Genomic DNA, 13,580 nt, shown 5'->3' with positions numbered 1-13,580 from the left:
TCAGACTACTTGCAATAAATTGCTGTAGATGAATCTTAAGAGTAACAAAGAAGAAAGGCAGAAGCAGATTCATGTTAGCTAAATGTCAACATATATATTGGTAGGAGGAAACGTATTTAACTAAAGCAGTGCCCAGGAATTTAATAGTCAGGTTTCCCTGAGAAATTCTGAGGATGAAAGAATGTGCTGCTTATGAAGAGTTTATCTGTTAAAGAAATCACATTTCATTCAGGGAGAGACTCTGGCCCCCAAAAATATCAATAGCAGAACCCCTATGGACTTAATGAGATAATCTCTTTACTCTCCATTTCATTATTCTTAATCTTTGTCTGAAGTGGAGATGTGCATTTTCCCATTGCCCAACCCCTCAAATTGCAATTAGTTGAGTTTTCATATTCTAACCCTCACAAGGAGCCAATTAGGCACAGATACACAGAGTTATTCTCTGCTATATTTCCACTAATTTCTGAGACAGACTTACCTTCCAAGCATAAATAATTTTTCCATTTCTTTCAACATTTACAATGTAGAGTGCTGATGAATTCTCAGAAGTATCTGAAATGATAAGAATCAAAAGGCACAGAATTTTCACTTGAGCTGCTTGACCTAAGCACACTTTAAGCAAAGGTATATTTTTAAATATATTTTTACATTTAAATATTTATTTGTACATGCCAAAATTACCGCCTTCTGGAAAAAGAGAATATTTCTTATGCCATGATTTAAATCTGATCAACTTCAATACAAAATAGTTAAGGGGTTTCAAAACACATAGGAAAAAATCAGTTATGTGAACTCCTAACTCTTCATTATACCTGTCATTCTAATAGTCACTGCCTTTTGCGATGCTTTTTCAATATCTTCCATTTACAGGAGGATAAAAAAGTCCTACGTATTCATTATACACAGTGTGCAGTTCAAACAGTGAAGCTGCCCTCCAATCCTCAGAATACTACAAGGAGATAGAACTAGCCCAAGTAAAGTGTCACTTACTCCCACCTGCCCCTTCAGCATCCCAAAAGAATGCCTGGAAACAAACTACATCTTCAGAGATTAGTTCTACAACCATAACACCATCACAACCACCCTCCAAAAAAACCCCAAAGCCAAGAGTCACAAGATTAAACACCATATATATATGTATATAAATAGATGGAACATATTTTTATGTATCTAAAAATATGGAACATATCTACAGGTACAAGAGAATTAAGAAATGCAGGTCAGGAGATATGATGTGGGGCATGAATTACAAAGTACAGTTAAAAGGGAAACCCATTAATAGGAAGCTAAGATGGACACAGAAAGAGAAAAGCACATCTGAACAAAGCAGCACAAAATAAGAAGAAGAACACAAGAAAAAATGATAAAGTATCATACTCAAACTTTCCTGATGCTGCTTTTCTATTTTCTAATCTTTGCAGCCACTTAAAATGTGTTCACCTCAGATGGCTAAAAGTGTCACTAAAAGTGGAAGTTTTGCCCTTAATAAGGCACAACTGGTCCTAGTTTTAAGATAAAGGTAGCCTGCATTTCAGTAAGCATCAGCAAAAACAATTCTCCATAACTCTCGGCACATATTTAGTCAAGTCCAACACTATTTACTTTGCAGATATCACAAAGCGTTGATAGAAAGAAGAAACGTGAAACTTAGTTTCACAAGCCTGATATTATAAACTAGCTTGTACAGCTTCCAGTGATAAGAAAAAAGCTTTTTTACAAGTACTACCAGAAGGAAATAAATTCTATATTTTGCTGTGAGAGGGCAACAAAAATCCTTAGTGAACATTTAACAACGCACTAAGCGTACACTTAACAAGGCATCACTGGTTTCAGATGGCTCAAAATACACTACAAGGTAGGGCTAGCTGGTGATGATTGAGAAAGGCTCAGATAACCGTATGCTCAGCTCTCTTTTAGTGGAAACTTCCCAGAATTTAACCACCACCTCAAACTTTCAAGATGAGTACTAGAGTCTCCACACTTCTCTCTCATACAGTACTTTCTCAGAAGAGAATTTAGGTAGAGAACAAGGTCCATAAGACATCTCTGAGACCAACTGATGAAGGGCTGCAGAAGAACCAACCCAACCTGCCTGCCCAGCAAACAACTCTTATCAACATACTTGGAAGAATGCAGGGTTTGATTTCCTGAAAGCCATTACATGCAGCTCATACAAAAATAAGTGGAATAAAGAGAACAAGGCTGGTTTATTTCACTTGCTGCTCCCCTCTCTTCATCAGAGTTGCTCCCAGCTCCCATGCCATTAGAAATTCCCATATGCTGTCAAGGGCTTTCAAGTCCTCAGGAAAGAAAATTATAAATAACATCTGAAACCACTAGCACAAAGTACCATAACTCCTGAAAGTCACCTGCTCTCTGTGCACAGGTATTTAACATTTAAATGAAACTTTTCAAATTCCTACCTCCTACCTCCACATCCCTAATACAACAGCACTACACCAGAGAAAATAGTCAGTATACATCGACAAAAGTTGAAACATAGTATAGCAATGCTAATATCTGATCACATGCACCTTCCAGCCTCGGTTCTTCTGATTCTGCATTACAAGAGAAATTTACTGCACAAAAACTTTGTATTACATTTTCAAAAGCTGAGTACAATTGCCCCATTCCCAAACACAGGTCAACACCACTCTGAGACCATGTTATAACAAATTCATAGGTTGACTCGAATGCATCACAGATGAACTGATAAATGTATAGGTTAACTGATAATGCATGAAGAATCTCAGACTTGTACCTCAAACCCCTTCAGTGCACCATTCAACAGCTTTCAGCAATTTAGTACACATGAAGTAATTTTTTACAGCTTTTGTAACTGATGGCTTGGTAAATTGTTTTATAAAACAAAAGAAGCTGACACTTTCTGGTCAACCTTTACCAAATTTTTATTACTATTTGATAACAGCCCCTCAACATGGGAGCAAGTTAAGCATTTTGAGTTCATTAAAAGCAACTAAAGGAGCAGAGGTTTCAAGTTCATCACACAGTGCATCGGCATCTATTCCTACTAAAGCAATTATCATTACAATAGGGCTTTTTTAGGCAAAGTTTTCTATCAGAACTAAGCCAGCTGCACTGCAGATGAATGAGAACAAACAAAAGCAAAAAAAACACAGGGCCACAAATGACAGTGGGGGTCATCCTTTCTTTTTTCCCAAACATGTCATCAAGCCCCTGCTATGCGAACTATCACATGCTGTTGTGGCAGCTAACACTTTACCTAATTTTAACTAATGCTCATTTACCACATAGAAAACAAGCGTTTGGGGGGGTTCTTTCCTGACAGAAAGGGGAGAAGTGTAGGAGGGAGCAATGCCAAAAGTCTTTGGGGGATGTGGGAACCCAAACGCCTGTGAAGCAGCAGCAGACAGGGGCTGTGGGGTGCAGCTGACGTGCAAAAGCGCTCTCGGATGAGGGCAGCTCCGTGAAGACATCGCACTTCCCCGCCTCAACTTCCCCCAGCCACCGGCGGAACTACCCCAGCGCACACTCAGCCCCGGTGCCGGCACAGCTCGCTGCTCTGGAGACCGGCCGGGGGAAGGATGAGGGGGGCAGCGGCCGCTCCCCTGCCCGGCTCCGGAGGGGGACACTCGGCCGCCGCTATTACCCCGAGCCCCCGCGGCCGTAGTCGGCGCGGCCCTGAGGAAGGCGCAGGCTCTCCGGCCCTCCCTGGGGAGCGCGTTACCTAGAGCCGTGGCCCAGCCCCGCGCCGCCAGCCAGGGGACCACATCCCTCTGCAGATCAAACTCGGCTACCAGGTGAAGCAGCATGCCGCCTTCCTCTCGCCCCAGCCCACACGGGACGCAGGGCACCCGCCAGCCTAGGAGAGCCCTACTCCCCCCGACTCCGGCCACCGGACCTCCCCACCCCACCGCACTATCTCTGCGGGACAGCCGCCGCCACGGGCCTGCCCACTCGGGCCTCCTCGGTGCCCATTGGGAGCGGCGAGTGTCACTCAGCTGCCGGCGGCGCGGAGTGGCTGGGCGCGCTCCCACCCTCCTCCGTCCCCTCAGACAGGGGCGGGCGGACGCGCTGAGGGGTTCCGGCGGGGCAGATCCAGCTTTGGGGCCTGATGCTGTTCCGCTTCTCAGTGGGGGAAGTGCCCCGGAACCTAGCCACCGGCACAGCGTGCGTGAGATGTCGGGGGGCTTCAGGTGGACTCGAAAGGCGTCGTTTGCCTGTTGGCGCCCGGGCTTCTCCCGGGGCAAGCTGGAGGAAGGGGTGATGCTTTTTGAAGCTTCAGTCACGGAGAGCGCAGAGTGCCTTAAAGAGTTACCTGCGGGTGAGGTATGTTGTCAAGCTTCAGCGCCCTGGTGTCTGCTGATCAGAAGGCCCCAGCTGTGAATGCTCCATCCCTGGCAGTGTTCAAGGCCAGGCTGGACGAAGCCTTGGGTGGCATGGTTTAGTTATGTGGTGTCCCTGCCCATGTCAGGGGAGTTGGAACTAGATGATGTTAAGGTCCTTTCCAACCCTAAATAATCTATGATTCTATGATCTGTGACCTGCACGTTTCCCCCTGGAAGTGCTGTATGTTTTCAGGAATTCCGAACAGCATTCCCATTTTCTGAGATTTTCTGAGATTGTGCACTCTGAAATGTGGAATAGGTCGAGTCTTTCAGTGCAAACTGCTTTGGCAGAGTTTAGAATGTCCTCTCAGATTAGGCCAGACCTAATCCTGCTTTTCATCTGTCTACTAGAAAAGGAACTAAAGCGTAGTGTGATCTTTGGGAGTTTTGTAGTTGGTTGCTTGGTTGGTTTGGGATCTGTTTTTTTTTTTTAACCTTTTGAGAACACTTATCACACAGATAAGATGCTACTCCATGGCTATGTATAGCCTGCCTGTAATTACCATTTCCCTTCTGACATGTGCTGGCTGATGTCAGCCAGCTAAAAGTGGCATGAAAGTGGAGATGCTGTAAGAGCACACACCAAGCTAGACGTATGCCAAGTACAGAACAGCTTGAGCCTGCTCTAAAAGGTGATCCAGTACCAAGTGTTTTCCCTGTTATTGCTAAGCTTTGGAGCTATATAAAGATGAGATGAGAAACAGGTACGTCTGCAAAGTGCCGATGAAAGGCAAGTTGGTAATCAAATTGCAACGCAGACATATGGTATCTCTTAAACCAGATTGCCAACTTCTACGATTTTATCACAAGTTTCATAATCAGCATTCTAAAAGCTCCTTGGATCAAATGACTCTGCAAGAATTTCAGCTTATATTTTCACTGTTGTGAAATAAAGCTTGAAAATGCGACTGGAATATTTATTTCAAAGGCAAAAGCAGAAAACAGAGAAAAGGTCCCAAATGAATGCATTCTTTAAGAGATGAGGTGGAGCTAATCCATGATTATGAGTATTTGGGAATGACAGAGCTGGGGAGGCAAGCAAAGGAGGGAAATGAAGCCAATGAAATGACTGATTCTTTAAGTATGTGCAGAAGGGGATTTTTCTTGTGGAGGAAGTCTCCTGTGTCCAGTACTATAGAGTACATTTAAGGCCAGGGTGAAGCCAACTGGCAGAATTTTTGCTTCTGCTATAAAGCAAAACAGAAATATGGAGATGTGTTATGGAGAGGCTGCCTGTAACAGCAGACTCCAAATGCAAAAGGAAAAGAAATAAATATAGCTGCCTAGTTTGATGGTCCTGCATTAAAACAAAACCCACAAAACCCAAAAAAACTGTCACTGTTCTTTTGTTTCAAAATCAACCACGTCATAGAGTTCTTGAAAGAGAGCCCACATAACTGATAGATGAATTATTTTCTAATATTTACAGACCAAGAATCATACGACAATGCTGTTCTTCTAGAGTATCTTACACGATATGTGAAAGGCCTTTCAGACAGTAGGAGCTGCAGATAGTTAACCAGCTGGTTCTACTGTAGAGCTTAAGCTGGTTAACATGGTTGAAGGAAACTGTAAATGTTCTTTGTTGATGCGAGCTGGTGAGTAGGTACACAGGCAAGTTAGTGTAGAGGAGATTAATTCACTCTTGGCTTGTGCATAGGATCTGTTCTATAGTCCTTATTCAGCAAAGAACTGCAAGAGTTTGTAACGTTGCTAGAATTGTTTGTACAAGACTTCACAGTCAGATGTGCAGTAGGAAAAACCTTTGAGGAAATAGTTAACAAAATTTCCTCTCAGACTTCTTCATTATTTTCGTAGGCCTTATACATTTGTATTATGTCACTGAATTTTATAAATATGCTTTCTCAAGACTCCTGGTATAGAGTGGGACCTCAGCTCCAGTGCACCATCCCAGAAACTTGAGAGCTTCCTTGATGTTAGTCCCTGAAACTGAGGCAACAGATATTCTCTCCGAAGTTTCCCTATCTTTTCAGTGAGAAGAAGGAAGTGGTAGCCTAACAGATTAAGAGATTTAAGAAACAGGAAGGGATGAGGTGATTTGTGATGACTGTCAAGGTTTAGAGATAGAGAAGAGCAACCACGTAGAGATGGGGAAATCAGTGCCAGCAGGAGCTGAAGGAAATGACAGGAGCAAGGAGACAGAACAGAAGAGAATGAGGAAGAAGGAATCTGGAAAGACAAGCAAAGGTTTATAACCTAGGTAGAACTAAGGTCAGTCTTCCCAGAATTGACATCAGGATTCTGGAGTTTCTCTGTTGTCTAGCAAATGATTTGAAATACACTATTTTCAGTGGCTTATTCATATAAAAAGACAAAATATTACTTTGGCCAGTTTCTTTGGTTCAAGTGGTAAGGTTTCCTTGTGAGTATTAAAGGTCCAGCACTGCTGATGACCCTTGGGCCTGTCGCTATTACTCCATGGTATGATCATCTATGCTTTCTCAAAAAACCCACACAAAATTATATCTAAAAATGACAATTAAACTGCTTCTGGTTTAGATAACAGTCTTACTTGTATCTTGTTCCATTTCTGAAACATAATCCATGCTGTGAACAAAATCAAAGGCAAATCTTGAGGAAAATTTGAATTGCTGAGGTGAGCAGCTCGAGAGAGGACGCCTCCAACACCGGAGCAGGGAGGAGATCAGCGTCCGGGAGCCTCGACTCAGGGCGGCGAGAGCCATCGAGGGAGCCTCAAGTCCTCGACAGGACCTGCCCAGGAGCCGGCAGCTCAGCTGAGGCGAGCAGGGACTCACACGGGGCGGAGCCAGGAGGGGCGGCACCAGCCCTGAGGGGGTAAAAACCTGCCCCAGGGAGCGCGGCGAACAGGGCGGGTGGAGGCAGTGTGCGCGTGATGGTGAGCGCTCGCTGCATGAGCAGGGCCCGGTTCTGGGAGCTCTGCTCTGGCTGCCCCGGCGGTGGCAGCGTAGGCACCCAGACAGAGGAGATGAGAGGGGAGGCTGCAGGGCAGAGCTCGGGGTGTAGAGAGTGCCTGCACTGGTCTGGTGAGGGGAGGGTGCACAATGGGCAGGGCTGCACTCGGTGCTCCATGGTGGAGGTGCTCCTGCAGCAGGGGCTGAGCTGCGGGACGCTGTTAATAGACTGCGAGATGTCAGGGTAGCTGAGAGGAAGCAGGAATGCTTGCTCCAGGCCCAAACTGTGCAGGGGCCTCAAGCATCCCCTCTAGCTCATGGAGGAAAGAAGGAGGCCGTTAACCCGGGCAGCTGGGAAACAACAACAACAACAAAAAAAAAAAACAAAAAAAGAAGATGACAATCAAAAGCAAGAGGCTTCCTCCTAAATCTGTTGTCCCCACGCAGAACCGCTTTGCTGTCCTGCAGGGGGCTAATGAGGAAAAGTGCTCACACCAGAAACAGCCGGCTGGTGCACTGGTAAAGAAGATCTCTACTGGTGCTGCTAGGAAAAAGCAGCAGGTCGTAGCAGTGGGGAACTCTGCTTTGAAAGGGACAGAAGCACTCATCTGTCAGCCTCACCCAGTCTCAAGGGAGGTGTGTTGCCTACCAGGGGCATGGATAAGGGATGTGGCAGAGTGGCTGCCTGCTCTAGTAAGTCCCTCGGACTATTACCCACTTCTACTGATACATGTGGGTGCTAGGGATATAGATAGCAGTAGCCTGGGGAGCATAAAGAAGGACTACAGAGCCCTGGGAGAGCTGGTTAGGGGCTCTGGAGCTCAGATAGTCTTTTCGTCAATTCTCCAGGATACAGGGGAGGACCTAAAAAAAGCTAGGAGGATTGGCCAGGTTAATAAATGGTTAGAAGGGTGGTGCCATAGTCAGGGGTTGGGTGCCTTGAACATGGGACCCAAGTTTATAGGCCAGGTCTACTGGGGGCTGGTGGAGCTGCTCTGATAAAGAAAGGGAAGAGGGGTTTTGGTAGGAGGCTTGCCAGACTGGTCAAGGATGCTTTAAACTAGATGTGTTGGGGGAGGGGTCATCGTTCCATCCCAACACCCAGTCAGTTGCCAGCACCTATAATAAATGCTCAGAGCAATGTAGAGGTGTTCCAGCCACTCCAGGCAATGAGCTGGCTTCATTTGGAGCTCGGCTCAGATGCCTCTATACAAACACCCGTAGCTTGGGGAGCAAACAACAGGAATTAGAGATGTGTGCACGTCTATGGGGGTATGATATAATAGGCATCACAGAAACATGGTGGGATGGCTCCTATGACTGCAGTGTTGAAATGGAAGGTTACAGGCTTTTTAGAAAAGACAGGCCCAGCAGGCAGGGAGAGGGAGTTGCCCTTTATGTTAGGGATAGGCTGAAGAGTATGGAACTCTGTCTGGGGACAGGTGAGCAGTTAACAGAGAATTTGTGGGTCAGGGTTAAAGGGAGAACAGTGATGGGAGACATTACTGTGGGCATCTGTTACAGACCGCCTGATCAAGAGGAACCAGCGGATGAAGCGCTCTGCAGACAGATAGGAAAAGCCTCACGCTCGCAGGCCCTTCTTCTCATGGGTGACTTCAACCACCCTGACATCTGTTGGAAGGACGGTACAGCCCGGCACAAGCAACCCAGGAGGTTCCTCGATTGTGTGGAAGAGACAGCTTCCTTCTGCAAGTAATAGAGGAGTCGACAAGGAGAGGTGCCATGCTTCACCTCGTGCTCACCAACAGGGAAGGGCTCGTTGGAAATGTGACGCCCCAGGGCAGCCTTGGATGCAGCGATCACGAGAGGTTGAATTCAAGATGCTCAGGACAGAGAAGAGCATGCAGCAAGCTCACTGACCTGGACTTCAGGAGAGCAGACTTTGGCCTCTTCAGGAACCTGCTTAGTAAGGTTCCATGGGATACAGCCCTAGAGGGCAGAGGGGCCCAAGGCTGTTGGTTGATATTCAAGGATCACCTGCTGCAAGCTCAGGAGTGTTGCATCCTAGCTAGTAGGAAGTGCAGCAGGAGGACCAGGAGACCTCCTTGGATGGATAAGGAGCTGCTGAGGAAAATTCAAAGGAAAAAAGAGGTTTATAAAAGGTGGAAGCAAGGACAGGCGGCCTGGGAAGAATACAAGGATGTTGTTCAGAAAGCTAGGGCCCAGGTTAGGAAAGCTAAAGCCCAGTTAGAATTAAACTTGGCTAAGGATGTTAAGGATAACAGGAAGGGATTCTGTAGGTACGTAGCAAATAAAAAACAGACTAGGGACAATGTAGGCCCCCTCCGGAAGCTATTGGGAGAGCTGGCTACCCTGGATTTGGAGAAGGCTGAGGTTCTGAATGAGGTTTCTTTGCCTCGGTCTTCACTGGCAAAGGCTCCGACCACACAAAACAAGTCTTGGAAGGCAGACAGAGGGACTGTGAGAATGAAGATGTTGGGCCCACTGTAGGAGAGGATCTGGTTTGACACCATCTTAAAAATCTGAACAAGTCCATGGGCACTGATGAAATCCATCCACGGGTCCTGAAGGAGCTGGTGAATGAAGTTGCTAAGCCACCGGCCATCATATTTGAAAAATCATGGCAGTAAGGTGAAGTTCCCGACGACTGGAAAAAGGGAAATATAACCCCCATTTTCAAGAAGGGGAAAATGGATGACCTGGGGAATTACAGACCAGTCAGTCTCACCTCTGGGCCTGGCAAAATCTTGGAGCAGATTCTCCTGGAAGGCATGCTAAGGCACATGAAAATCAACAAGGTGCTTGGTGGCAGCCAGCATGGCTTCACTAAGGGGAAATCCTGCCTCACCAATTTGGTGGCCTTCTATGATGGGGCTAGAGAAATGATGGACAGGGGTTGAGCAGTTGATGTCATCTACCTGGACTTGTGCAAAGCATTCGACACTGTCCCGCACGACTTCCTTGTCTCTAAATTGGAGAGACATCAATTTGATGGATGGACCACTCAGTGGATAAAGAACTGGCTAGATGGCCGCACACAAAGAGTTGTGGTCAATGGCTCAATGTCCAGCTGGAGACCAGTAAGAAGTGGTGTCCTTTAGGGATCGGTGTTGGGACCGGTCTTGTTCAACATCTTTGTCACTGACATGGACAGTGGGATTGAGTGCGCCCTCAGCAGGTTTGCCGATGACACTGTGGATCGGTTGATAACGCTGGAGGGAAGGAATGCCATCCAGAGGGACCTCGACACACTTGTGAGGTGGGCTGATGCCAACCTCATGAAGTTTAACCTTGAGAAGTGCAAGGTCCTACACCTGGGTTGGAGCAATCCCAGGCACAGCTACAGGTTGGGCAGAGAAGAGATTCAGAGCAGCCCTGTGGAGAAGGACTTGGGGGTGTTGGTTGATGAGAAAATGAATATGAGCTGGCTTCGGTGTGCGCTTGCAGCCCAGAAAGCCACCCGTATCCTGGGCTGCATCAAAAGGAGCGTGACCAGCAGGTCAAAGGAGGTAATCCTGCCCCTCTACTCTGCTCTCGTGAGACCTCACCTGGAGTATTGTGTGCAGTTCTGGTGTCCTCAACATAAAAAGGACATGGAACTGTTGGAACAAGTCCAGAGGAGGGCCACGAGGATGATTAGGGGACTGGAGCACCTCCCATATGAAGACAGGCTGAGAAAGTTGGGGCTGTTCAGCCTGGAGAAGAGAAGGCTGTGTGGAGACCTCCTAGCAGCCTTCCAGTATCTGAACGGGGCCTATAGGGATGCTGGGGGTGGACTCTTCATTAGGGACTGTATGGATAGGACAAGGGGTAACAGGTTCAAACTTGAACAGGGGAAGTTTAGATTGGATATAAGGAAGAAATTCTTCCTGTTAGGGTGGTGAGGCACTGGAATGGGTTGCCCAGGGGAGCTGTGAATGCTCCGTCCCTGGCAGTGTTCAAGGCCGGATTGGATAGAGCCTTGGGTGAGATGGTTTAGTGTGAGGTGTCCCTGCCCATGGCAGGGGGGTTGGAACTTGATGATCTTAAGGTCCTTTCCAACCCTAACTATTCTATGATTCTATGATTCTAAAATGGACTGTATACTACAAGATGAATGATATTTCAAAGAGAACTAGTTAATTTTGTATAAACAGTTCTTTTTTGGCTATTTCTTATTTTGAGAGCTTAACTTACGGTCATGATTTATTTTAGAAAATACATATATCTGCATTATGTTGCCAAAAATATATTTAAGAGAAAACAGATGGTTTGCCTGCCTGTGTGTGTGTTTATGAAGTACACAGGAAATACTTCCAATCAAATAAATAAGCTTCACAGTAAATGGAGAAAGTTATGCCGTTTCTGAATTGATTAACCTTAGCAGTCAGAATTTTTGAATTATCACTGGAAAAATCAAAAATGCTGACAATTGATGTCAGCATTAACCTTAAAATGAAGGTCAAGAGTGTATGCGAGGTAGCCCATATCTAAGAAACAGACAATCACAGATTTGTGGCTGTGCAGTCCTGTATTTCAGGAACGCGCAAACGACCTCGCATACGAAATTGTAATGCCTTGGAGAAAACTTCATCCACTGCTGGTCTTCCTCCTACAGGATACCACAAAGTGTTTGCTACAGCTGCTATCACCTGAATAGCACCTAATGCTTTGAAGTGATATGGGGTTTCTTCTTTCCCTTCCTATGTTCCTACTGTTATCTGCTGGTTTTATTTTCTCACTTCTACCTTTAATCTCTTTTTCCTTCACAACTGTAAAAGTTAATTCACAGGTCTAGAGTTTATTATGTAAAATTCATTATTCCCTGAGCTGTCCATCTGGCTGTGCCCATTAGAGACCGTATCTATAGAGATCCAGGTTGAATTCCTAGAAGCACAACACATTCCTCAGAAATCACAAAGTTGACTCATTCAGAGTACTTCAAGTAATAACTCAGTACAGTTTATTCTACCACTTCAACCCTGATACATAAAAGCTTGATGCAAAAGCCATAAGTATCTAAAAACACCATTAGGCTTTCTTCAGCACGCTCTGAATTAAGACAGAGGGCCTGATGTAGTCTTGATAGCATCTGGCAGCTTTGCTAAATGGAGAAAGAAGCTCTTGGTTTAAAAAAAAAACAACCTGAATTCTTATCTCTGCCAAGTGAAATTCATGTTATAATCCATTTCTGACTCTTGCTTCCTTTTGCTTGCACCATGAAACCAAATTGTGATTTTCACTTTTTATTTATACTCGGTTTCCTTTTCTGATCATCATGCTTGGTTAGTTTGGATTACAAGAGCCAGGCTGACACTGTGTGCAGGCACAGGGGCTGATCCTGATACAGCAACCTCCAGGACAGGGATGTGAAACTAAAGCTCCTAGAAAAAAGTGACAGATTAAAGGTTTCCTTTTTTTAATCAGGAATCTGTTCTTGCCTTCACTCTCCCTTGAATTTTTAGCCGGAGTGAGTCATAGTCAGGTAAATCACCAGAAGTTGTAGCAGCCCTGCTGATAACACTGCAATCAGCATCAGCATTTTTTTTCCTACTAACAACAATTTTTTCTGCTGATTGTGTGCCCACCATCCCTTTTCAAACAGTTCATGTGACAGGAATGACAAAATCACACCAAGAAACAAGCATGGGGCTGATGAGGGATTGCCCCCTGTCCTGGCATTGACGAGTCTAACATACCTTTCAGCTCTCTCAAGCAGAACAGAGCTTCTTTCATGGAAAAAAAATATACAAAGCCATAAATCATCAGTGTGTTCCACATGAGGAAATGATACTCGAGACTTCGTATGAAGAATGAATATCTGAAATAATTATTTAAACGCATGACAGCCTGGCAGACAGCTCATGACTACTTTGGGAAGTACTGCTTACTGAAGGCAACCTCTTTTCCCGCCATTCCAGCAACAGAGGGTTTATTGTCATCATGTCTAGACAGTTGTTTCCTTGAAGAATGTTTTCAGCCAGTAAAACACAAAACAGATAAATAAATTGTTGTCCTCAAGGAGGTGGCTGGTATGTTTATTAAACCCTCTAGGAAACACAAGTAAGATGCAATTAGAAATATGCTGGCAGTGATTCAAGGTTGGTGGAATAAAATACCTTCATTTCAATGTGTGAGAATAACATTTTTTTTCAGTGTCTTTAATCACAGAATATCAAAATAAATCATAGTAGTTTCACTGAAGTCAGTCAGCATCCGTTACAGATGCCAGTGCTTCACGGACGTGCTTTGCTATGCTTTGTTTAATAATTAATCATAAGAAATAGTCTTTTAACTACCAAGGAAAAAAATCCATCTTGCTATTCATACTCATACGGAACAGCACCTTCGC

General features: G+C 45.2%; 1 protein-coding gene across 2 annotated transcripts in view; it reads right to left on the bottom strand.

Annotated features, from left to right (window-relative positions):
* The window catches only part of GSAP (gamma-secretase activating protein), a 46,673-nt gene extending 42,812 nt beyond the window's left edge, over positions 1-3,861 (bottom strand). For both annotated transcript variants that reach the window (XM_062632010.1, XM_062632011.1), the window contains exons 1-2: positions 3,713-3,861; positions 482-555 (exon numbers count right to left, since the gene is read on the bottom strand). In XM_062632010.1, coding sequence (XP_062487994.1) covers positions 482-555; positions 3,713-3,797 — 159 coding nt within the window. In that variant the 5' untranslated portion in view covers positions 3,798-3,861. The remainder of the gene's footprint in view (positions 1-481; positions 556-3,712) is intronic.
* Positions 3,862-13,580: the final 9,719 nt, after the last annotated feature.

Source organism: Pezoporus occidentalis, unplaced genomic scaffold (assembly GCF_034315485.1).
Source record: "Pezoporus occidentalis ecotype Australia unplaced genomic scaffold, CSIRO_AGI_Poc_V1 ctg38, whole genome shotgun sequence".
In the NCBI taxonomy this organism is placed as follows: domain Eukaryota; kingdom Metazoa; phylum Chordata; class Aves; order Psittaciformes; family Psittacidae; genus Pezoporus; species Pezoporus occidentalis.
The sequence above is the reverse complement of the archived record's forward strand: the minus strand, read 5'-3'. Positions and strand labels throughout refer to the sequence as shown.